At 34.4% G+C, this 26,980-nt stretch overlaps 1 protein-coding gene across 1 annotated transcript in view; it reads left to right on the top strand.

The window, feature by feature from the left end:
* ANAPC10 (anaphase promoting complex subunit 10) overlaps positions 1-26,980 on the top strand; it is a 124,455-nt gene that overhangs the window by 34,494 nt on the left and 62,981 nt on the right. Inside the window, exons 3-4 of the mRNA XM_044680833.1 lie at positions 1,773-1,863; positions 8,644-8,764. Of these exons, the coding sequence (XP_044536768.1) occupies positions 1,773-1,863; positions 8,644-8,764 (212 nt within the window). The remainder of the gene's footprint in view (positions 1-1,772; positions 1,864-8,643; positions 8,765-26,980) is intronic.

Genomic DNA, 26,980 nt, shown 5'->3' on the forward strand with positions numbered 1-26,980 from the left:
AAGAATTACACATAATGGGCATGCATGTATGAGTGATAGTCTATATCTTTAGAGTGAATATCCATGTTAAGATTACTGATCCATTTGAGTATTTGAATGAGGTAAATAATTGTTTTTTGATGAAACTTAATATTTTAGTGTATCAAATACATCATATCTTTTAATATGAAGAAACATTAAAATTTCATCAAATTAACTTGGGATTTAGGATGATATGGATGACATTTGTATTGAAACTTAATATACTCTCACTGAAGAAAATTTATTAAACAGATTAGTAATATTCAAGATGAATACTTAAATTTATTTAGAGAATTAAGTACTCATTTTTTTAGAAATAATTATTTGAAACAGACTAATTCATCGAATGGAGATATTTATTAAGTTTATATGGGTGATAGAAAAGTGAAAATGAAACTGCTTGCTGTCATAAAGCTAGCATTTTATTAAAGGGAAACAATATGTATACAGAGAAGTAGATACAAAACACATGAAAAGTAAATACAAAGCAAAAGGCATTCAAATTGTTAGAGAGAGCCCTTTTAACTAGGAAGATCAGGAAAGATCTTGTTCAGGACATGACACTTAAGTTGGGCCATGAGAGGACCTAGGGTGAAGAGAATTGAGAGGAGGACACATTTGAGGCTTTTGGGACATACACATTTGAGGCTTGTGGGACATCTGTTAAAAAGGCAATGTTATGTTCAAGGAATAGCAAATGGGCCAATTCATCTTGAATGAGAAATATGACAACTATTCAAAAGCTACAAGAACTATTCAGGAATATTTCTTAGGGATTTATTAAATGAATCTAACTGGGAAGTAAAAGGGCACACTAAATATCATATTTGTACTTTGTTAACCAATATTATGTTCAAAGATATCAATATATTTTGCATTATATGAAATTATCTGCCATTGGTAGCTTTTAAAGCATCAGTTATTCCCTCTGTTTGGGAACTGGATTTCTTTAATTTAAAAAGGTATAATTTTTTAAATAATTCAGTCTATGATTCATTGGAATTGATAAGATTTTACTGCATGTTACAATATAGTAAATTATGAAATGGGCATGTTCATAAAATGTGAGATTCCAGTCAGTTCAATTTTTTGAATAAGTAGAAGCTCCATTTTGAAGTTTTCCTTCATTTTTTAAAATCTAAAATAAATGATTACTTGTATATATTGAGAAAAATTGATTGTCTTCGATTAAGGATCTTGTCAGAGCTTGTCATCATTATTGATGACAGTTATCATTTATGTAATACTGTGATTCTGAGAATCACAGAATTCTAGAGGAGGAAACCTTAAGTAATTTAGTCTAATACTCTTATTTTATAATTGAGGAAACAGACACTTCAGGGTGTTAAATATGTTGTCTAACATCACAGAAAGCTGGTGGCAAAGCTGTGTCTTGAACCTACACTTCCTGATTGCCATCCTATTGCTCTCTGTCCATTAGCAGGCTAGCCTCAGAGTTTGGACTGAATGTTTACTAATTTTAGTATTTTGAAAAGGTATGGGTTTTTCTTTAATAGTGTTGATAATGGTGATCTAGAAAACTTGTTCTAAATTCCTTATATGACACATTTTTCTGTCATGTATATTTCTCCTAAAAGTTGAGTAAAGGGAGATTATTGGAAGTTGTTTTATATATGTGAGATCATTTAGTTAACATTTTACTGTATTGATGTCCAATTGACTATCATATTTCTTATTCTCTTCTGGATATTTACATTTTGAGATTATAGTCCTATTGTCTTCTTTATTAGGATTTGGAGTGGATCAATTACGAGATGATAATCTGGAAACTTATTGGCAATCAGATGGTTCACAGCCTCATTTGGTGAACATCCAATTTAGGTAATTTTTTGTTTTTCAATTTTTTTATTGGATATTTCAAGAAAAAAGGTTATGATTTTAGCCTCAATATAAAAGTGAAAACATTTAAACTTAGAAATTACTCTTTTGAAGTCTTTGGGATTTCTTCTGATCAGCTAGAGTGTAAATTTCCTAAGACCATGAATATTATGGTTTATTGAATGCCTTAAACTAGCAGTTCTCAGTAAATATTGTTTGAGTAATTTGTGGAAATTAACAAATCTCAAAAAGTGTGTTTTGCTCAGGGTAGATACTTTTAAAATTATTACTTCAAGTGGATCTATAAGAATCATAGCACATTCTTAAGCTGTTTACAAATTTCAATTTGAAAAGGAAATTTTTACTTGGGATTTTTAACTATTTTAAATATCAGTATCTTTATATGATTGAATATAATTCTAATCTGAAGAAGCATAGCTAAACAACCAATTAAATTGCTCAGTTTATATTTTTTCAATAATTCCATGGTACTGATTTTAATGTACTAAATATATATATATATATATATTTTAGTCTGTAAAACCAAGACTGTGGTTTAAATTACTATACTTTTCACATCATGAGTGTAGTTATTTTGTTCTTTTTAAATTGATGGCTTTTGTCTTTGTAGCAATCATTTTTTGGGGTGGGGGGAATCTCTTCTGTATGAAATCCTTTGTAACAAAGACAATTCACATTTGGATCAATTACATGTCGTCATGAATGATGTATTCATATCCCTATTTTGTAGTCATTCTTTTAACATCAAAGAATATAGACAGAAAGGAAGAAAGAGAGAAAGGGACAGAAAAAGGAAGAAAGGCCAGAAGGAAGAAAAAGAGAAACCTAAGCTATTGACAACCATAATGAAAAAATGCATCTAAGTTGTTCATAATTAGAGCAATACAAATTAAAGCAATTATGATACTTCACACCTATCAGATTAGCAAACAAGAAAAAAAAGGAAATGATAATTTCTGTAGGGGCCCACTAAGATTTTATTGGTATAGTTATGAGTAGGTCTAAGCATTCTAGAAAACAGTTCAGACTATTCCTCCAAAGTGACTAAATTTTTCAAATCCTGTGACCCAAAAAGACCATAAATAGGCCTAAAGAGGGAAAGGATTCATATCTACAAAAATATTTATAGTAACTCTCTTTGTAGTAACAGAGAACTGGAAATTAAAAAGGTACCCATCAGTTGGAGAATGGTTAAACAAATTCTAGTATATGAATACAGTGGAATATTACTGTACTCAAAGAAATGATAAAATGGATAGTTTCAGAGAAATTTGAGAAAACTCATAGGACTTAATGCAGAGTGAAATGAGTAGAAAAGGATTACAATTTATACAATGACAAAAACATATTCGAAAGGATACACGATGAAGCTTACTATCTTACCTCCAGATAGGGAACTGGTAGACCAAGAGTATAGACCAGTGATTCCCAAAGTGGGTACCCCTGCCCCCTGGTGGGTGCTGCAGTGATCCAGGCAGGGCGGTGATGACCACAAGTGCATTTGGGGGCAAGGGAGCGGTGATAGTATGTGACAGGGGGTGCTAAGTAATATTTTTTCTGGAAAGGGGGCGGTAGGCCAAAAAAGTTTGGGAACCACTGGTATAGACTCTCAGAAGAGAAGGATATTTTTTCCTCTTACAAATTTCAATTTAAAAAAGAAAATTTTACTTGATATTTCTAACAGTTTTAAATATTGATATCTTCAAATGATCAGCTGCAATTCTAATCTGAAGAAGCATAACTAAACAGTTTATATAGTTTTTAAAATCACTCATTTTGTTGCTTTTTTCTCTTAAGCATGATTAATGTGGGTATTTTGCATGTCTATACATGTCTGTAATTTGTTTTTCTTGCCTCTTCAATAGGTGGGTTTGGGAGAGATTTTGAGACTGAAAAAAAAGAAATTGAATTTAAAAAAATTGTAAAGACAGACATCTTTGAAAGACTTAATAAGATTTAATCAGTACCCACCTCTTGATAGAAGTGAAAAACTCAAGGTGAAGAACGGAACATACTTTTTTCAGATGTAATCAACATATGGGGTTATTCTCCTTGCTTATGATTATCTGTTAAAATGATTTTGTTTTTAATTCATTTAAGGGAGTGTTGGTGGTAAGGGCAATGAAAGCTAGTGATGGGGATACCAAAATAGGGTAGAAAAAGAGACACTAAAGCATTTTGTTAAATGCATAGAAAAGAAAGGAATGGAAGTCAGTAGAAAATACAAACATACAACATATCAGTAAGAAACACAAATAGCTTGGGAAACAACCTTTATTAACATCAATGTATGAATTTATATGCTTAAAGAAAAAAACAAGCTATTCATAAAACACAGGTATTGGTACACATACAATCCTCTTTTTCTGTTCTACTTTGCATATGAAATTCCTTATCTTGTTTTGTCTCGATTAAGTTCAGAAGAAAAAAATCTAAAGAAAAAAAGATTTTCCATTTTCCCACATAAACCTGTTAGAGTCTCATTTTGTTCACCTGAACACGAAGACAGTAGTACTTTTCTCACAAGAATGTTATGAGTATCAAATGTGATTGCAAGTGGTTTGCAAAATTCAAAGCCACATATAAATATTGGCTACTATTTAAAAATTATTACTAATAGAGAATGCTAGTCAATTACAGTCTGACCAGTCCACAAGTATTTATTGATTATCTGCCTTCACAATTATGACTGTCATATACTTTGAAGGGACACAATTATATCACATGACTCCTGACCTTAAAGAGTTTACATGGGGAAGTATGGCAGGGCAGAGATTCAGATACATAGAGTAACAATGAATCATTATATATAGAAATCCTCCAGTTTATCATTCCTTACAGCACAGTAGTGCTCCATCACTATCATGTACCATGATTTGTTCGGCCATCCCCCAATCAAGGGACACCCCCTCATTTTCCCATTTTTTGCCACCACAAAGAGTGCAGCTGTGAACATTTTTCATTATTATCTCTTTATGTGGCATGACTCTTAATACCTAAATTATGTTGCAAGTGAACAACACAAATAAGAGGTGATGTTTTTCTGGCCAGAAGCTGCTGTGTCCTGTTCATAATTAAAATTTTTTTTTCAGTCAGCAAAAATCCACCTTCCCCTTCTCTCTCCATCGAGAATGTTAGTAAAACAAAGCTTCCACATTGGCCATATCAAAAAATAATATGTGGGGGTCAGCTGGGCAGCTTGGTAGATTGAGAGCCAGGCCTAGAGATGGGAGGTCCTAAGTTCAAATCTGGCTTCAGACACTTCCCAGCCGTATGACCTTGGGCAAGTCACTTGATCCCCATTGCCTAACCCTTACCACTCTTCTGCCTTGGAGCCTGTTGTGAGGAAGATTAGAATAGAGTAGTTATTGATTAGGTATTAAGTACATAGCAGGAAGAGCTGGAGCTGAGAATTGCAGGTTGGAATGAAGGAGCAGGAAGAGGTGACTTGAGCTCTGAGTAGGACTCCATTAGGGGTTAACACAAACTGTGGTTAGCCCTGGGAGCACTCAGAGTAAAAGGACATCTTGCATCCTGATTTTCCCTGGGATCCTGTGTGGTGTGGCATCTAGCAAAAAGGACAAGATCTACAGAGCCAAGGGAGGAGGAGAAGTTTGAGTTCTGGTGGACAGAGTTTCAAGCAAAACCCTCACAACCTGTTACCTGAGACAACTTTAGCTCCTGGCATCCAGAGATCATCAGTGAATTGCAGTGAGAATCCCAAAGCCACAAAGCCCAGCTGTACTCAAGCCTGGCAGGTCCCAGTTCTGAGGCACTTACCCAGAGACTCCATTTATAGCTCTTTGGGCCCTGTTAGTTTAGATCACTTAGATTAGGGTAGAATAAGTCCTCCCATTGCCCTGTGGTTTTATCCTTTAGATTATAAGTATAGAAATCCCTTTCCCACCTTTTAGTCAAACGTAATTAAAGCTGTTAAGTCCCTTTTACCTTGTTAGCCTGTTTCTAGACTCTGGCCTAGTGGAAACTGAGTGACAGTTAAGATCAACTGCCATTCCTGTGGAAATCCAGTAAACTCTGGTCTCTTCACCCTGGTCCAGTCTCTCATAAATCCTAGAGTGCGTTCCCACAAACTACTTCGTTTATTTATAATATCCCTGGTGACCCCATTACCTTACTTATATTTTCCACAAGCCAATACATAGTATTGACTCCAAGATGGAAGGTAAGGGTTTTTAGAAATAACAACAACAACAACAACAACAACAATAACAACAACAACAACAACAACAACAACAGCAATAATAATAATAATAATAATTGTCTTATTCTGCACTCTGAGTCCTTCACTTTTTTAACGTACAGTATCATTAGTCTTATGGGCTCTTGGCCAGTCAGAGTTCCTAATTCTTTTTCAGTTGGTTTGTCTTTACCATATTGTTATTATTATATAGATTGTTCTTTTGGCTCTATTCACTTTACTTTTCTTCAGTTCATATAAATCTTCCCAGGTTTTTCTGAAACTATTCTCTTTGTCATTTCTTAGACACATTTAATATTCCATCTCATTTATATACTATAATTTTTGTAGCCATTCCACTACTGATGGGCACCCTCTTAGATTTCCCACTTTACTACCTTAAAAATGGCTATTTTCTTAGCTGTCTGACTCTAGGCCAGTCACTTAACCCTTACTCCCTAACTCTTTCTGCCCTTCTGCCCTGGGACCAATACATGATATTGATTCTAAGACTCAAGGTAAGAGTTGTTTTTGTTGTTTTTGTTGTTTTTGTTGTTTTTTTTAAATCCTTACCTTCTGACTTAAAATCAATACTCTGTATTTGTTCCAAGGCAGAAGAATGGTAAAGGCTAGGCAAGGAGGTTAAGTGACTTGCCCAGGATCACACAGCTAGGAAGTGTCTGAGGTCAGATTTGAACCCAGGACCTCCCATCGCTAGGTCTAGCTCTCAATTCATTGGACCACATGGCTATTCCCCCACAGTTGTTTTTTTTAAAAAGCTATAAATATTTTTGAATATTTAGAGTTTGTTTTGCTAAGAACTAATCTCCGACTTAATCTGCCCTTCTTCTTAATTACTTCTTTCTTTTCCCCTTTCCCTATTTCCCCATGGAGTGAAATGTATTTCTGTATCCAACTCTTTGTGTTTATGTGTATATTCCTTCTTTGAATAGTTCAGATGAGAATGAAGCTCAGTTGTCAGTCCTCACCTACTCCTCATTTTTGTATAGATGCCTATTTTGATTATATGAGAAAATTTCCCCTAACCTTCCTTTCCTGACCCTCCTTCCTTAATCCTTTCTTCAGCTCTTTCCATTCTTCTCAGAAGATCATTAAGACATAACAAAACCCTGCTCAAAGTCCTGGGTATAATTTGGGTAGCTCAGGAGCTGATTTGGGCCTGGCTCTGTGCCCTTGGTAGGCTGGAAAACCTTGGGAAGTGGCCAGAGATGGTTTATGCTAATTGTCTCACTATGTCCAACATTTTTAAATTTTGTTCTTGAAGAAACTATCAGTGATCTGTTGGCATAATTCTCATGTTTAGTCTATAATTCTTCACTCTTTCATACCTTACTCTTGATTTTCCAACATATTTTTTGCCATTTTATTTATTCCTACCTTTGCATGGGTAAGTCATTTAGTGTCAAAGCACATATTGATTTAATTTGGAGGGCCTTAAGTTTTTTATACAATTTCTCTACCACCTTTACTTTTCAGCAAATATTGACACTTAAACTGTAATTATTTTCCTGTTCATCCTTTTGTAAATGCACTGCAATAAGAAGTTACCAAATGTTCCTCAAAATGTTGTTTCTTGTATTTAAATCACATCAAGTTCAAAATAAAGACTCTGCCCTGGACCCTTTTCTCTCTACATTCTATTTCTTTTTGTCAATCTCATAAACCCCAATAAATTCTATTATCATCTCTATGTAGATGACTCTCAGACTATTTATCAAGCTCTAACTTTTCTGACCTTCAGGTTCACATCTCAAATTGCCTATTAGAACATCTCAAAATAGAAATACTATAGACATATTAAAATATACTTCTCATCTCCTTGGAAATTGTTACCACCCTGGTAGAGACCTTTGTCACTTCATTGTTAAAATAGCATGGTGATTGGCTTCTATGCCTCAAGTCTCTCTTCTCTCCTGGTTGACTCAGCTGTCCAAATGATCTTTTTAAATTGAGCCCAGGTCTGACCATGCCAACCCTCACTCCCATTAAATAAACTCTAGTGACTCCCTTTATACTTCCAAGTTTAAGTGTAAAATCCTCTCTGCCTTTTAGAGCCTTTCAAAACATGGCCCTTTCCTACCTTTCCAGGTATACAAATTATACTCCTCCGTGTATTCTTAAGATACTAGGCTACTTTCTGTTTCTTCCATATGACACTTTATCTCCCTATTCTGCATTTTCACTGGTTGTCCTCTATGTCTGGAGTGTCCTCTTCTCTACTGCCTGACTTTCTTGGGTTCTTTCAAGTTTCATCAAGTCTCACTTTCTACAAGAAATTCTTCCTACTCCGCCTTAATCTTCCCTCTGAGATTATCCTCAATTTGTCCTGTATATATCTTATAGGTATCTGGTTGTTTGCATGTTGTCTCCCCCATTTGACTGCCCTTGAGAACTAGGATTGCTATTTGTATTTCTTTGTATCCCTAGCACTTAGCCTATTACCTGGCACATGGCAAATATTTATCAATGTTTTTTGACTTGACTCTTTACCATTGCTTTTGTTTCTCATACTATTATTATTTTTAAACTTTTAATATTCATAGAAGAAAAACTACAGTGAAGACATTATGTATTTATGCAGACTACAAATCAGATGAAAGCTATACTCCAAGCAAGATCTCTGTCAGAGTCGGAAACAATTTTCATAACCTTCAAGAAATCAGAGTAAGTGAATTATAGCTTTCTTAATGTGCTATCTTTTAGTCCTTTGTTCAGTACAATATTATAACACCTATAACATGGAAAGTAAATTTTGAGTACTTTTTAAAATGCAAATTTCTGCATGTAACTGTTTTAGAAACATTTAATTGTTCTTTTAAAAAATTTTACTTGTTGATTTATGAGGATTTTTTCAGAAAGACCATATAAAGTATCCTTTCCACATCACAACTTTCCCCATCTTGTTTTTGCTATATTGTAGGTTGGCATAAGAAATTAAGTGGGAATTTCTAGGGAGTTTTTTGGAAGCCATAAATGACATGCAAAGTCCAGCAGATGACACAGAAAGAGTTTAGAAACTACATAGCCATACAGTGATCCAGGAAAATTCTGAAAGATTTATGACAAAGAATGCTATCCACTTCCAGAGAAAGACTTGTTGGAGTCAGAATGCAGCTCAATTCATACAATTTTTTACTGTAATTTATTTGGCTTTTTATTTGGGGGTTTTGGTTTTATATGATTATTCTCTTAAAAAATGAACATTATGGAAATATGTTTTGTGGAATAATACATGTATAACCCAGATCAAATTGCTTACCATCTACTGGAGGGAGTAGGTAAGAGAGAGAAGACAATTTGGATCATATAACTTCAGAAAACTTATGTGGAAATTATTATCACATTTAATTGGTAAGATAAAATATCTTTATAATAATAAATTATATAGTTTATAACAAAATATATAGCTTATGACCAAATTCTTAACCCAGATTTTAAAATAAGGTACTATAAAAACCCCATAAAAGAAAAAAAATAATTCGGACTACTTCTCTCGTACAAAGGAAGAGATTATTTTTTGCAATGTGGAAGAGATACTTACACTTTGAAAATAGGTATTCGCCGTGCCTGCCATTAGCATTTTTGCTAATAATAATAATTACAACTAGCTTTTATAAAATTCTTTACAAATATTATTTCATCTTATCTTCACAACAACACCAAGAGGTAGGTGCTATTATTACCTCCATTTTGCATTTGAGTAACATGAGACAATACAGAAGTTAAATGACTTACCTAAGGTCACATAGTTAGTAAGTGAGGCTGGATTCGAACTCAACTCTTCCTGACTATAGGTTTCATTCTCCATCCACTGTGCTACCTTTATTTTTTATGCTAAAAGACTTTTTTTTTTTTTTTTAAGGTGGACATAGGGAGTGGTGTGGAAGGAGACATCATATAGTTCTAGTGTGAAGTTTTTCCTTTTTTGATGCAATTTAGCACCTAGATTGTAAGTTACAGATTTATAATAGTTTTCTGAGACGCTATGAGGTTAAGTGACTTATTTGCTCATGGTTGCAAAGGCAGTATGTGTCAGAGGCAGAATCTGAAAATATGTCTTTCTGACTCTAGCTCTGGCCCTCTATCCACTAACCCCATTGCTTTTCTAATTACATAATAAAAACAAATAAACAAATATCAAAATATTTTCAGTTCCTCAGAAATTATATAATATTAAAATTTTCTTTAATTTATATTAGAAACTTTTGTTTTAATATTTTATTTTTTCCAGTTGCATTTGTTCACAATTGTAACTGAATATTTATTCCTACTAGATGTTTAGCTTATTTTTTTATGTCCCCAATAATAATGGAAAATATCTTCCTTTGAATTCATATATTCTAAAATTTTCACATAAAACTTTTATCATAACCCTTTCTCCTTTTTTATTTGTAACTTTTTCCTTTCAGATGGACCCATTTAAAATTTTACCTTATTCCTACTAGCCCAATTGATAGAGGTTTTTAGGGACTCAATCCTGAAATTTCAACTTTCTGTCCTTATGTTTTTTAACTTTTATGTGTTAAATTCAGATATTTTACCACTAACCTAATTTTTCTAATTTTAAAAGTTCTGAATGTAAATTCCAAAAAAATATTTTCATATATTCAATAGAATGCAAAAAGAGAATGGTACATAAAATTGTGAATCTATTCCATACTTATTGCTTTTTTAAAAAAGAATATAATAAATTATATGTGTTCCTTTTATAACTATCCTGTTTTTCTTTTCTTTCTTCTGAATATCCTTTTTTGTGCATTTAAAAAAATGTTATAGTGGCCCCCTATTTTGTACAGAACTATAGTTAATGCCCTTTAAAGCTCAAAATAAATATCAGCTATTCTTATCTTTTCCCCCATCAATCAAAGAAGAAAAATAAAAATCCTCATCACAAATAATCATTCAAGCAAACAAACATACCTGCCCCTAATGGCCATGTTTAAAAATGTCTCAAACAACTTTGAAAGTCCTGGGAACTTTGATCTTCACAGTGACTAAACAAAATCCCAGAGTACTCATGAAGAAATATGCTAATCACCTCCAGATAGAGAACAGATTGAGGTTTAGAGTTTTGTTTCATTTTGTTTTAGGACGTGGCCAATGGGGGAATTTGTTTTCCTTGATTATATATGTTTATAATGGTTTTTATTTTTCTGAGTAGGGGAGGAAAGAGGGAAAAAAATTTAGACATGAAAATAAAAGTGAATTTCTAAAAAAAACAATTTTAATGTATGTCTTTTTTTGCACCCTACCACTGTCAGGAGGAGAGTTCCATGCTTCATGTTAGTCCTCTGGAGATGCGATTATTGTTTGGATCAGGATTCTTAAATCAAAGCTATTTTTCTTTAAACTGTTGTCATTGTGGAAATTTGTTCTGATTATACTAGCTACATTCATCATTACTTCTTACTCGGTAGAATTCGTTGAAATTGCCTTTTTCATAATTTCTTTTTTTAAACTCTGTTAGCATCTATTTTTAATATATAATAATATGATGTATAACATGATTTGTTATAAATATGTAATAAATTATAATGAATGTTTATCTAAGAAAAACAATTTCTCACATTAGCTATGTCCACAAATCTATATCTTATTCTTTTTTTCCTTAGTACTCTTTTTCCTTCCCCAAGAAGGCAGGTAATATGATATAGGTTGTATACATATTATCATATAAATCATATTTCCCTGTTTGTCATATAATGAAACAAGACACCTATTGCTTACACTAGAGAAAAATTCATGGAGGAAATAAAGTGAAGAATGATGTGTTTCAGTTTGCATCTGGACTCTGTTTTGTCTACCGCTGTGGATATCCTTTCTTCACCACAAGTCCATTGGAGTTGTCTTGGATCCTTGTGTTTTGCTGATAATGGTTAAGTCATTCACAATTGATCATCATATTTTATTGTTTTTACTGTGTCCTGGTTCTGCTCACTTCACTTTGCTTCCCTTCATATAAGTCTTTTCAGGTTTTTGGGGGATGATCTTGTTTGTCATTTCTTATGCCACAATAGTGTTTCATTACAAGCACATAACTACAGTTTTTTCTGCCATTCCCCAATTGTTGGACATCCCTTGAGTTTCCAGTTCTTTGCCATCACAAAAAGAGCTGCTATATTTTACAACATAGAGTTTCTTTTCCGTTTTTCCTTGATCACCTTAGGAAATAAACCTAATAGTTTCTAAATAATAAATAAGCATAATAATTTCTTGATTCATGATAAGATTCCATTACATTACACATTACAGTGTGATTTGTTCATCTGTTCTCTAGTTGTATGAGAGGTAACCTGAGGTGTATCCCCTTAGATTCTATTTTCTTCTTCCTCTGTGATATTATTCTCTCTCATAAACTCCTCTTACCTGTCCCAACTTGTTTCCCTTTTTAGTCTGTATTTCTGTACCAAATTGTCTAGAGATTTTTTTTATCATCTCCAGATAATCTGATAGACGGCTTAGCTGATAAGGAAATAAATAACAGGACATGGGAGATGATCTTGAATGTTAACTCATAGCTGCTTCTTTGAAGTGCCATTGAGTCACAAGTTTATTATATAAGAAATTCAAACTCCCTTTCACCCAAAAGCACAAGGATAGTTTTCCACAACTACACAGAGCTGTATTTTTAACATAGACAATACAACAGGCTTAGAAGCTTCAAGGTGAATATAAGAACCAGGCTGGACTTTCAGCTATATTTGTTATTATTAAGCAAAGTCTGGGGCATTTTGGTAGTATGGGAAGCCCATGAATTTTCTCAGCCTTGATGGCATTAAACAGTATTTTTGAGACCCATTAGTTTACTTTAAATCTGGGCAAAATGCCGCTGCTAAGGGTTTGGCCTTGGCTGTACCAGGCAGCTGCATTTCTGGCCAACAGTGTTAACCCTCTTCCTGCTGGTTGACTGAGAGCTCAAAGCTTTTTCAATAAGACTATTGCTTTTTAAAGAAAGGTGTGAATTATGAAAAGGAGTCAATGGCTTCCCACAAAATTGTGTTTAATTCTTCTTTGTTAATTTCACATAAGGATGAGATGTAATTGATGCTCATCTCTTCCTCTATGTTTATAGTGTTCTCTTTTTTTCACATACCTGAAATGTGAGAAATCACAGGTTCTACTCCTTTCTTCCTCCTATCTACACGTGTATTTCTTTTTACTCTCTATTTAAAAAACCTTCCTTTCTGTCTTAGGGTCATTTTAAAGATAGAAAAAGGTAAGGGCTAGGCAAATGGAGTTAAGTGACTTGCTCAGGATTGCACAGCAAGGAAATATCTGAGGCCAAATTTGAACCCAGGACCCTCCTGACTCTAGGCCTGGTGTTCTATTCACTGTGCTATCTAGTTGCCCCCTCTTTCTTCTCCTAAGCCACTCAGAATAGTATCAATTCATGTTCAAAAACTATTTTTTAATAAAAAAAATTTTTCTATTACAAGTAGAAACAAATTATAACTATTGTTATCTCATATTTTTCAATGCAAGTTCTCCCTCCTTTATTTCCCTCTTCCCTGAGACAGTAAAAACTTTGATGTAGGTTATACCAGTGTTGTCATGCCCTACATATTTCCATATTCCTCATTCTGTGAAAAGACACATTTTGAACACATAAGAAAAAACTCATGAAGGAAACAAAGTGAAAAATGGTATGTTTTGATCTGCATTTAGATGCCAATAGTTCCTTCTATGGCAGTTCCTTCATAGTTGATCATCATACAGTATTTTTGTTTCTGTATACAGTGTTCTTCTGTTTCTGATCACTTCACTTTGCATTAGTTCATTTAAGTCCTTCTAGGTTTTTCTGAAATTAATCTGTTTGTCATTTCTTTTGATACAATAGTATTCCATTACAAGCATATACCATAACTTGTTCTAGCCATCCTCTGGTTCATGGACATCTCAATTTTTTGCCACTATGGAAAGAGCTGCTATAAGTGTTTTTATACAGATAGGTCTTTTTCCTTTTAAAAATATATCTTTGGGATATATTCCAACTAGTGGTATTGTTGGTTCAGAAGGTAGGCATAATAAACCCTCTATTTTTCTTACTTGGGATAGTTTTCTTCTCCCTATACATCATCTTACAACTTTTTTTTTTTTTTAAGCCTTACTTCCAACTTAGACTCAATAGTATGTATTGGTTCCAAGGCAGAAGAGTGGTAAAGGCTAGACAATGGGGATTAAGTAACTTGTCCAGGGTCACACATCCAGAAAGTGTCTGAGGCCAGATTTGAACCTAGGACCATCTTAAAACTCTTGACAGTTGCTCTAATTCAAAGTAAACCGTTCTAGTCTTTTCTTAGATTTTGTGTTTACATTTCAAAATTCCTCCTTTGCTCTGGTCTTTTCAGCAGAAATGCCTAACACCCTTTATTCTACTAAAGATAAATCTTTTTCCCTGTAGGATTTTTGTTTTGCAAGTTAACTTATTCTGTGGCATCTGGGCAATTTTATTTATGATTTCTTGAAATCTATTGCCCAGGATTTTATTGTCATGGTTTTTAGAGTCTGTAGTTTAAATTACCTTTTTTCCTTGTCCTATTTTTCAGGTTAGTTTTTTTTTGTTTTGTTTTTTTTACATTTTTTTCAGTCATCTGATTTTGACCTAAAATTTCTTGCTGTCTTTTAGAGTCAATTACGTTTGATCTTTTCTCATTTTTAGCCTGCAGAATAACATTTGTCACTTTGTGTCTTATGCTCTTCTCCTTTTACTTTCCTCCAGAGTTTTCATTTCATTTTTAAACATCTCTTGCTTTTCTTCCCTTCCAGTTATTCACGTATTCATTGTGGAAGATCTTTTTTTTCCCCCTGTGATTCCCTACTTACAGTTGCTAATGCAACACTTTTCATAGGTTGCATTTTGAAGTTTTTCTGGATATAATTCCATATAGTAAGTAGTTGGTGTATTTTTTTTGGTTACTTATCTCTTTTGCCTTAGTTTTTGAAGCAGGGCTTTATGTTAGGGCCAACTTTTTTTTTTTCCTACTTGATCTCTCTCTTGGTCAGCTACACTTTTACACTGTTCTTTTCCTCTCATTGTTAAGTGAGCCTGGATCTCTGTAGTTCAGATTGCTGAGTCTAGAATCTTCTGGTGTTTCAGGACCGTGCTATGGAGCTTAGAACCCTGTAGTGACTGGTCTGAGTGATGCCTCACTCTCATTGGTTACTGACAGTTCTGGTGACTCCAGGGCTTCTGATGTGAATTCTTGATCATCCTTTTTTGTGGAGTCTTCTTTTTCTGTTGCCACCAGATAAGAATCCTGCAGGTTACACATGTCTCTGCTTTCTCTGATAAGGGCTAAGAGGCTGTTGGATCTGCTGCTGGCTTTGCTGACCTCTCAGTTTCTGTTGTCCTTGGACTTCTGGATGACTTCTTGCCCAGTTCTATGATATAAGAAGTAAAGTATTGAGATTTCTGATTAGGTTTATTGATCTTTTCAGTCTTATTTTATAAGATTTTGCTGGAGTAATTGTGAGGGAATTGAGCTGCTTGTTTGTTTAGATAATCATATTAGCTGAAAGGCCCTAACATGCTTTTAACTTTTTTTTTGTTTGGATCTCATATACTTCTAGGCTTTTTTTTTCATTTCTTCTTCTTGTTGTTGTTTAGAGCAGTGTTGCATTTATTGTCTAGGGGTGATTAATGAAATGGTAAAAATAAATTAATTTTTTTATTTATTTGGGAGACATAAACATGGCCTATTTGAAATGTCCACTAGATGTCATTGTTGTCCTTAATTGCTAGGTTCATATCTTATAATAATGTTCTTTTCCAATGTCTATATTCTTACCCTTTCACATTGATTTTGGTTGGTTGGTTTGTTTTTTTCCTACACATATGTGTATGTGTACATGCGCACATATCTAGTGTGCATGCATGTGTATATATACACATATATGTGTGTATGTACATATGTATAAACACAATTCTAGACACTTGTATTGCCCTGTAATTTTTTAAAAAGAAGCTAAATACTCCTGTGTTGGGTTTCTAGCTTTAGAGAAAATATATTTTGAATTCTTTTGGAAGCATCACTAACTTTTGATAATAGCTCAGTGATTCAAGTAGTTTAAAAGAATATTTTTGACATAGTGGTTGAATGTAGCCTTACTTTTTATGCAGCTTAAATGGTAAAAATGAAGTATAAAAAATTGAGAAACCTATGGAACAGAATGATTCTTTTTGACAATCTCCTAAATTTTACCTAAAGTATGACAGTATAAATATACACGCGCGCGCACACACACACACACACACACACACACACACAACACCCATACAAATCTACCTCCACCATTTTCCTGAGAAGCAACAACACTAAATGTAGCAGACGGTCATAGAATTTGTGTCCCTGCAGAGCTGGAAGAGCACAAGCAACCTTTCTGCTTGCCAGTAATAGACCAGAACCTTTGGCTGCTGCTGTAGAATGTTATCACTGAATATTGTGGGGCTTGGGCCTTGTAGAGAATTTGGCTAGTTTTTAAATACCTTTCATTTGATGAATTTATTTCACCACTTTCCTGCTTTTATAAGTTAGGGAAGGAGAAGAAACAGTACTGTTTTCTTTTTAGAAAGCCAAGGTGAAGAGGATACTAGGCTTATTTTAAAATTCTTCTACTAAAAGTTCTACATTATTTTGCTTTATTGCTGGTTGTTCTGCCTCAGAAGTTAGGACAGGTCATTAAATTAGTGTGAAGTGTTTTAAGATCTTTTTTTTTTTAATTTTTTTTTTAATTTTTTAAATTTTTTTTAAACCCTTAACTTCTGTGTATTGACTTATAGGTGGAAGAGTGGTAAGGGTAGGCAATGGGGGTCAAGTGACTTGCCCAGGGTCACACAGCTGGGAAGTGTCTGAGGCTAGATTTGAACCTAGGACCTTCTGTCTCTAGGCCTGGCTCTCAATCCACTGAGCTACCCATCTGCCCCCTGTTTTAAGATCTTTTGAGCAAAGCTATGCATAATCATTCCATTGGTTGTATAACTGATTAAACTGAATGGAAAATCCAAGTAAATTAAAAAATGTATTTTTCCCTTAAATGCCTACCCCATACACAGAATTTAGTGTGTATTATAGGTTTCTTTGATGTATTTTCTTTTTTAAATCGCATCAAGAATCATTTATTAAGCACATGTGATCTCACTGTGCTAAGCAGACACTAGGGATACAAATAAAAACAAAAAACTGCCTCAGCTTTCAAGGAGCTCCCAGTCTAATGGGGAAAACAATATGCAAACAAATCTGTACCGACTGTCTGCAGGATAAGTTGGAGATAATCAACAGAAGGAAAATACTAGTATTAAAGAGGAACCCAGAAAGGCTTCTTATAGAAAGTGAGATTTTAATTGGGACTTGAAGGAAGCCAGGAGTCAGAGATGAGGTGAGAATTCCAAGCATAGGGTACAGCCAGTGAAAATGAATGGAATCAGGAGATGGGGTATCTTATGTGAAGAAGAGCAGGGAGGCTAATATTATTAGATTGCTAAGTACATGAAGAAAACTAAACTGTAAGAAGACTGGAAAGATAGGGAGGGGTCAGTTTAATTTGGGCTATAAAAGCCAAAGATAACATTTTATATTTGATATTGGAGGCATTAGGGAGCCATTAGAGTTTATTGAATGGGGGAAGTGACATGATCAAATCTGCATGAAATTTAGGGAAATCAGTCACTTATTCAGCTGGGAAGAGGATGGATTGGAGTGAGGATAGACTTGAGGCAGGGAAACCAGCCAGCAGATTAGTGCAGTAGTCCAGGAGTGGAGTGATGAGCACCTGTGTAATGATGATGTCAACATCAGAGAAGAGAAGATGGAATGCAGGAGAAATCGTGTGAAGGTAGAATCAACAAATGCAACCAACTTGGATAGGAGGGAGTGGGAGAGAGTGAGGGGTCAAGAATCACATCAAGGTTGTCAGTCTGGATGTCTGGGAGAATGATCAGTCAGTAAACATTTATTGATCTCCTGCTGTGTTCCAGGCACTGTGCTAAGCTCTGAGGATACAAATAAGAAAAGGAAAGGCAATTTTTGCCCTCAAGAGGCTTATAATTTAATGAGGGATGATTATATACAAAAGAAAGTTGAAAAGGAGTTGCAGGTGGTTGAGTTAAAACCAAGCAGAGGACCTGATGGAAAATGAAGTTAACTGGAAAGTTTTGAGTGCTCTACAAAGGGAGGCTTTGGGAAGACTGTATTGCTTTTCCTTCCAGCCCTACAGTTAGAGAGTAAAGGCAAGTAACAATATTGAGGCAATATTGTGAGTATCAAAGCTGAATGAATATCCATGATGATATTTCAGATGATGGGCTTTTCTGGGGATATATTGATGTTCCTGGAATTGAAACCAAGCAGAACAGCTAATGGAAAAGAGGTTGTTGATATCTCCTTCAAAAATAATTGGAAAGCTAGAAAGAGGAGAAAATTTTGGGGGAAAAGATATAACTAATTTAATTTGGGCCATATCATTTATAATGTCTTAAGGACATTTAGCAGTTATCATTTTCCTTTTCTGTCATCTTTGACAATCTGATCGGAGCGAGATGGATCCTTAGGGTTGTTTTAATATGCGTATCTCTAACTTATTAGTAATTTTGAGTATTTTTTTTTCATATGGTCTTTAGTAGCTTGTATTTCTTCCTTTGGGAACTGCCTGTTTATGTTCTTTTACCATTTTTTATATTAGTGAATGATTCTTGTTCTTTTATATTTGAAGTAATTCTTTTTGTATCTTGCACATGGGTTCTTTATTAGAGTAACTTGCTACAAAGCTTTTTTCTGAGTACTATTTCCCTTAACTACATTGATTTTGTGCAAAAACTTTTAACTTTTATCTAATCAAAGTTGCCCATTTTATATTCTGTTCTTTTACCTCTTGTTTGGTTATGAACTCTTTCCTTATCCATAGTTCAGAAAGTTATTTATTTTCTTATTTACTCCTCTAATTTGTGTAATATATAATCTTTTTACACCTTAGTCATTTACTCAGTTGGAGCTTCTTTTGGTATGTGATGATGTTAATCTGTACCTAACTTCTGCCCAACTATTTTCCAGTTTTCTCAGAAATTTTCACAAGTTGGTAAGTCCTAATTCTTGGAGATAAGGTATTTGATTTTATCAAGCACCTTTTTCATTTGCTTTCCCTATGCTTTATAGTTTTAAAATCTGTTCTCTCTATTTCCTCTTCCTCTTAGTATTTTCTCAGGTCATTACTCTTGCATTGACTTCCCTTTCTGACATTAACTTAGCATTTAACCAGTCCACTGTCTTTTGCTCTTTAATCTTTTTCTTTTCTAATCTTTCACTACCCTTCTCTTGCCAAATCTTTGCCTTGGAATACTATTATCTTCTGCCTTCTTTAGCCCTACTCAGAAATCTCTGAATGAAACTGGAGAAGTTGACCAACATTGCTGACTAGGTTCAATACAAATCTTAGTCATGTTATTCAGCCTTAACTGGGTCCTCACAGCAGCAAGGCATTTTTTTTCCTTCCTAACTGATTTCCCATTTTATTCTTATAGAAACTAAGAAACTACAGAAGCTAACTCTACCTTTCTCAAGCTCTTAGCACCTGCTCCTATCTCCTTCCTCACATGAGAACCTTGCTTCTTAATTTACTGAAAAAATTGAGGCCATTCAGTGTGAGGTCTCTCGTCTCCCATTCTCTTCATATTAAAATTCCTTGAGATGATTTTCCACTCTCTTCCATTCCCCCAACCCAGTGATGGGCAAACTTTTTAAAAGAGGGGGCCAAAGGAAAGGAAATGCTCATCTGTCAGTCTGTTTCTAAAGCAACTCTTTCAATGTTTCATTGTATTGTATCTTACTCATTGTATTCATCAGATTAGGAATAATGTCTCCTGGCCAGATAAAACATTTCAGGGGGCCCTGGGGTGGGGCAGTAGTTTGCCCATCACTGCCCCAATTTATTAAAAGAGATGTGGCCCTTCTACTAACTAAAGCCAGACCTTCTACATGTTACTCTATTCCAGGATACTGCATCCTCAATCATCACCCCCACCCCCCCACCCAGATCTTCAACCTCTCCTTATCAACTTTTTTCTTGCTCTACTTCCTTTAAATGTGTCCAAGTCTCTATCATCCTTAAAAAAACAACTTCATTAGAATTTACCGTCCTCAAAATAGGGACATTAATGCATTGCTGGTGGAGTTGTGAATTGATCCAACCATTCTGGATGGCAATTTAGAACTATGACCAAAGGGCTTTAAAAGACTCCCTACCCTTTGATCTGGCCATACCACTGCTGGGTTTATATCCCAAAGAGATAATAAGGAAAAAGACTTGTACAAAAATATTTATAGCTGTGCTCTTTGTGGTGGCAAAAAAATTGGAAAATGAGAGGATGCCCTTTGATTGGTGAATGGCTGAACAAATTGTGGTATCTGCTGGTAATTGAATACTATTGTGCTAAAAGGAATAATAAACTGGAGGAATTCCATGGGAACTGGAAAGACCTCCAGGATTTGATACAGAGTGAAAGGAGCAGAACCAGGAGAACATTGTACACAGAGACAGATACACTGTGGCACAATCAAATGTAATGGACTTCTCTACTAGCAGCAATGCAATGATCCAAGACATTTCTGAGGGACCTATGAAGAGTGCTGTCCACATCCAGAGAAGGAACTGTGAGAGCAGAAACATAGAAGAAAAACAACTGCTTGATCACATGGGTCAATGGGGATATGATTATAGACTCTAAACCAGTGGTTCCCAAACTTTTTTGGCCTACTGCCCCCTTTTCAGAAAAAATATTACTTAGCGCCCCCTGGAAATTATGAAACTATTTATTGAACTCAGAATAGAATGTAATACAAAAAAAGTGTGGCCATCACCACCTCCCTGGATCACTGTAGCACCCACCAGAGGGCAGTGGGGCGAATCACTGCTCTAAACGCACCCTAGTGCAAATATCAATAATATGAAAATAGGTCTTGATCAAAGACACATGTAAAACCCAATGGAATTGCACGTTGGCTATGGGAGGGGGTGGGAGGAAGGAAAGGAAAGAATATGAGTCATGTAACCATTGAAAAATTTTCTTAATAAAAAAAAATTTTTTTGAAGAATTTGCCATCCTATGGCAAGTATAATATTTAAAATTATAAGGTTGTTTGTAGCTTAATAACTTTATTAAATCAAAAGTAGTAGGAGTAGTAAAGAGAGGAAAAAGTAGGAGAGAGGTAGAGAAGTACTTAACCTTTCTAATCTATTGTTGCCATTATGGACCTCTAGCTATACGCCACCAAGGTCCAGTCTGCTCCTCCACATACATGCTGAAGATCCTTAAACTTCCTGCTGGTCTCAACTTATAAGCTTTTTTTTCCACCACTAACTCTTACACCTCACATCTCAGGAACCAATTATAGTTTCTTAATTTGCCTGGGCCACCCAGAGCAGGCTGTACTAGTGGAATCATTGTTTCCTGTCTTGTTAGTTTGTTGGTTCTTTAACTTCCTTTTTCTGAGGCTTGTGTATATCTGAATTTACTCAGTGGTATTTAACCTCCAAGTCACTGAGAGATGACATTAAAAAAAGCAATTCTGGAGAGAGAGAAATTCACTTCTGACACAAGCATCTTATATCTCTTCCCCTTAGTCACATTCTTGGAAAAAAGTTGTCTATACCTCTACTTCCTATCCTCAAATACTTCTCAACCATCTGCATTCTGGTTTTTAGATTCATCTCTCAACTTAAATTGTTTTTTCCAAAGTTATCATTGATCATTTACTTGCCAAATCTTTTCTAATTCTTAATCCTTTTCAACCTATCTGCTGCATTTGATCCTGCTAACTATTCTCCTTCTTTATTTGTTCTTCTCTTTGAGTTTTCATGATGCTTATTTTTCCCAATTTTCCTCTTACTAATCTCCTATTAGAATGTAAAACTCATCACAAGTAAGTATTGTTTCATTCTTTTACTCATATCCTTCACACCCAACATGCTGCCTGGCAAATAACAGGTGTTTAATAAATATTTATTAGTTGGTTGATTTTAGACACCATGTAATTGATCCGTCTCATTGATTAATCCTCCTTTTTTTTTTTTTAACCAATCCTGAATAACTTGGCCCCTTCCTATTTTACTCACACCTATACATTCTTGAAATCCAATAACACTGACCTTGTTGTTTCTTGAAAAAAAGCATTCTTTCTCCTCATTCTCTGCATTTTCACTAGCTGTCCCCCATGTCTGGAATTCTCTTCTTCTATCTTTGATTCCTGACTTCTTTGGCTTCCTACAAATTCCAGCTAAAACCCAGCTAAAATTCTACAAAATTCCTTTCTGAGTCCCCCTTAATCTTAGTGCCTTCCTTCTGTTGATTATCTCTTAACTTATCATGTATACAGTTTTTTTGTCCATCATCATTTGCTCATTGTCTCCCCATTAGACTGTGAGCTTCTCTAGAACAAGAACTCCCTTTTGTGTTTTTTTGCTTTTCTTCAAGTGACCTAATGATTTATAAAATAAGTCTTATTTAATGCAGTATAATTAATTATTCTGGACTAATTTTGGGAAAACATTTTAATCAACTACTTAAAATATTTTAACATAATTTTCACATCAAACAACATTTTACATAAAATATTTAAACAATTTAACAATTTAAGTACATTTCACCAAAATTGTTTTCTGTATACATAGGCTTTGGCCATTCAAAATTTTTGATATGTAATGTTTTAATTGTATATCTAGACCAAGACTGCAGACTCTTTTTTTAGCCCTCAACTTAGATCTATCTGGTATTCTGGCATAGTTCCTTCTATGATGAAATGTGCTTTGCAATACATATTTTTCTTTAATCTTATTTTTAACTTGTTTTTTCTTTTAAAAATTTTTTGATACATTTTATTTTCTAATGATTACTATTAAAGATATTTCCCTTCATTTCCAAATATATACCTTCTTCTCTCTTCAAAGAGCTATCCTTTGCAAAAAGGAAAAAAAGGAGCAAAAAAAAAAAGTTGTTCCAAAAAACTTAACATACCAATGAAGTCTAAGAATATGTTCCTCTCCCATGGTCCCCTATTTCTTCAAGTATGGAAGGGTAGATCCATTTTCTTCTTTCTTCTATGGAGAAAAGCTGGAGCATTTTAATTAGTGTTCAGTTTCTTTTGTTGTTTCCATTTTCATTGTTCTTTTCGGGTATAATATTTTCCAGTTTTTATTCTCTTTAAATGAGTTCATGTCTTCCCACAGTCCTCTGTATTCTTCTTATGTTTCTTTTTTTAAAAAAAATGTATTGAAACCTTTTAACAACACTTTTATTTCCCATTTTTTCTCTGTTTTTCCCCTTCCCAGACTGTTGTGCCTCACAATTAAGAGAAAAAAATTAAACAGGTTAGCAAAACTAAAATGTCAAATAAGTTTGTCTTCCAGGACAGTATTCCTACCTGCAGTCCTCTGTCTCTGCTTAGAAGTTGGGGTATATATGCCTTGTCATATTTCTGTTTTGGGACCAGCATCGTTCTGTCATCATCTGACAATATTTGTTTTCAGTTGTTTTATTGTTCTTCCCATCTAGACTGTTGTAGTCATATTACATTTTTTTCTTGGCTCAGTTTCCTTCGCTTTGTGTTAGTTAATTTTTGGGCTATATACCTATGTCAACCTAGAAAAACACAGAACCACCAAAGTTGTACAAAAGGCCAAGTCTTTAATCAGGACAAGGGAGACAGTGTTCTTATGGCCACCACACAGAGCCAAGCTCTGGGACTCTGGGAACAAGGTCTCTGGGAAAATGCACCAGGAAAGGGAATGTCTATCCTGGTACTTTCTAAGGAACTGAAGAAATTGAATTTTATATACACTTTGGGGAATAAAGGAAAGGAAGGACAACTGATTGCCTTGCATGGAGACTAGGAAAAGAAGATTTCAGCCAAGGGCAGGACTACCTTGGAGATGCCTAGATATAGTGGAATAAACTTCTAAAAAAGGGTACTTAAGATTAGATTATATCTACTACTACCTAGGCTGAGATCATTGGGTACTTGAAGGTTTATTGTTTAGTCTAGGACAAACCTACTAAGTATCTAGGGTGATTCAGGGATGTCTGAGAGTTTCATAAACAATTTGTCACCTACTAGTAGGATTTCTGAGTTGAAGGGTATGGGCATATTAGTCACTTCATATAATTCCAGTTTGCTTTCATAGCTTTGCTAAGAGAATCTTCCATCTTTCCACAACCCCTCACAACACTGACTATTCCCATCTTTGATCATTTTTGTTTACTGACAGCTTTATAGTTGATTTTATTGCATTTCTCTAGTTCCTCATTTGAAGCAATCTTTCATATGATCATGAATTTTCTGCAACTCTTGAGAAATATTTATTCCTATGCTTTGACAACTCTACTTTGAGGTAATTGAAGTTTTCTTAAGAGAATTCTAAACTTTACAAATTTGCCCTTTGAGATGTCACTTTCTGAATTGTTTTGGTACTGAAGCCATTAGAATTGGCAACCTTGTTCTTGCCAATATCACTGATCTATGGAAAAATTGATTTCTCTACTTGAGTATTTTTTTCATTGCTCAAAAATCCTTGACAACTTCCCATTGCTGACAAGATAAGTTCCAAATGTTCATCCAAACATTTATAGTCTTCCATGATCATATTATTCTGCATCATGGATCCTTTGGGGCAGTTAAACTACAGTCAGATTATTCACTGCTCTCCATATTTTTCCTGTTAATTTATTCAGTTAAATATTTGAGTCCTATGTACAGACCCTGTGCTAGGTATTGAGAAGCATACAAATATATGTGATCCTTGCCCTACAAAACCGTTTAATTTAGTTGGGATGATAGGATGTGTGTGTGTGTGTGTGTGTGTGTGTGTGTGTGTGTGTAATCTGTGTACATATCTCTTTCTGTATCTGTATATAGATAATGCATATAGAGATACAGATATAGTCACACAGAGACAGAGGAAGAACTATATTACAAGTGATATTATCTATACCAGGGGACAGAAAACTACTATCTGAGGGCTAAATCTAAGTTACCACCTACTTGGAAAAATAAAAATAAAACCTTTACCCTTTTGTTTTAGTGTCAATTCTATGACACTAAAGATTATATATTTGCTGACTATGATGATTTCTGGAATCTTTTGCTTCCTCATTATTAGGCCTACTTTCCATCAGTGCATCTTTAAGAAATGCTGTATTATTTTCTGTTTCCCTTTTTTTCCCCTTCAGTGGGAAATATGCCTACCAGAAAACAATTGATAAAATGGGTTGTTATAGCTACTATAATTGTATGCAATATTATATTCCCATCTTTAACTTTTTTCTTCCATTATTAACTTGTCAATACTCAATAAAGAAACCTTTCAAGCTACAAAGAACAAGATGAAGGATTGTATCAGAAACTATAAATTTGTCATGTACGTGTTTTAAAAGAAATGTTTATTAATTTTAGCATGGTAGTAACAAAATTTTTATATTTGTGTTCCCTTCTATACTTTTAAACTTTTCTGTGCATCTTAAAAAATTTTATTGATGCACTTTAATTTTCTTTTTGTATGTTTGTCTTTACTTTGTAACCTACTTTATCCCCACTCTTCAAGTAGAAATCCTCCCTTATAAATATGCCTAGTAAAGAAAAACAAACCAACTCTTTGGCTATGTCTTAAAATGCATGTTTCATTTTATACCTCTATACCAGTACTGTCAAACTCAAATAAAAGGATATCCACAAAGGCTATTTTCTGACTTAGAAAACCACAAATTAATATTATCTATATTTTATTTTTATTTATTTTGGTACCAGCTATATTGCAAGTTTGACCCCTCTGTTTTTGACCATCATCTATCTTCCACAAGGTGGGAGATATGCTTCCTCTGTTTCTAAATCATGATTTGGCTTCTGCTTTGGGCACAGTACTGAGATCTTGTAAAATTGTTTCCTGTCACTTTTGTAATAGTAGTCATTGCATAAATTGCTTCCTTAGTTCTGCTCATTTCAATCTATATCAGTGCATATGAGTCTTTCCATATTTTTATAAATCTGCCTTGTTCATTATTAAGTAATAAAATTCCATTACATTCATTATCTAAGATTTGTTCAAGTCATTCTCTAATTGATATGCAGGCACTTATTTTCTTTACATTTGTTTACAACAACAGAAAAGGCTTCTAGAAATATGCTTATACATACAAATCCTTTCCCCTTCTTCATTTCTGTGGGATATATGCCTACCAGTTTTGATGGGTCAAAGAGTATGTATGGTTTAGTGCCTTTTGGGTATAGTTCCAAATGGTTTTTTAGAATGACGGAACTACATTGCTCCACTGACAGTTAATGTGGCCCTTTTTTTACACACCCTCATACAATAGCAATTTTCTTCTTTTGTGCCATTTTCTCTGTTGAAGTTAGGGAGAATCATAAAGTTGCTTTAATTTACATTTCTATTATTTTTAGCATTTTTTCTTTTCTCATCTTTACCTTTATTTTGTTATTGATTTTAACTTTTGCTTTTTTATTGCTTAACTGTATACAGAGAGCTGATTGTGAAATAACTTATACATGTAATTGGGAATTATCTACCTGTTAAGATGTAGCTAACTTCTTTCCTTCCTTCCTTCCTTCCTTTCTTCCTTCCTTCCTTTTTTCCTTCCTTCCTTCCTTCCTTCCTTCCTTCCTTCCTTCCTTCCTTCCTTCCTTCCTTCCTTCCTTCCTTCCTTCCTTGCTGACCAAGATCTCAGTATTCTAGCCAGCACTCCTCCACGAACCAGGAAAGCTAGAAGACTCACTCAACTCCCTCTTTTTAAAGGGGTCACTTATGCATCACTTCCTGTGCCTCCCTCCTAGTTTGCGTGTCCAATCACAACAGACACTTCTCTTAGGACTGCCTAGGGGGCAA

Source organism: Gracilinanus agilis, chromosome 6 (assembly GCF_016433145.1).
Source record: "Gracilinanus agilis isolate LMUSP501 chromosome 6, AgileGrace, whole genome shotgun sequence".
Taxonomy (NCBI): Eukaryota; Metazoa; Chordata; class Mammalia; order Didelphimorphia; family Didelphidae; genus Gracilinanus; species Gracilinanus agilis.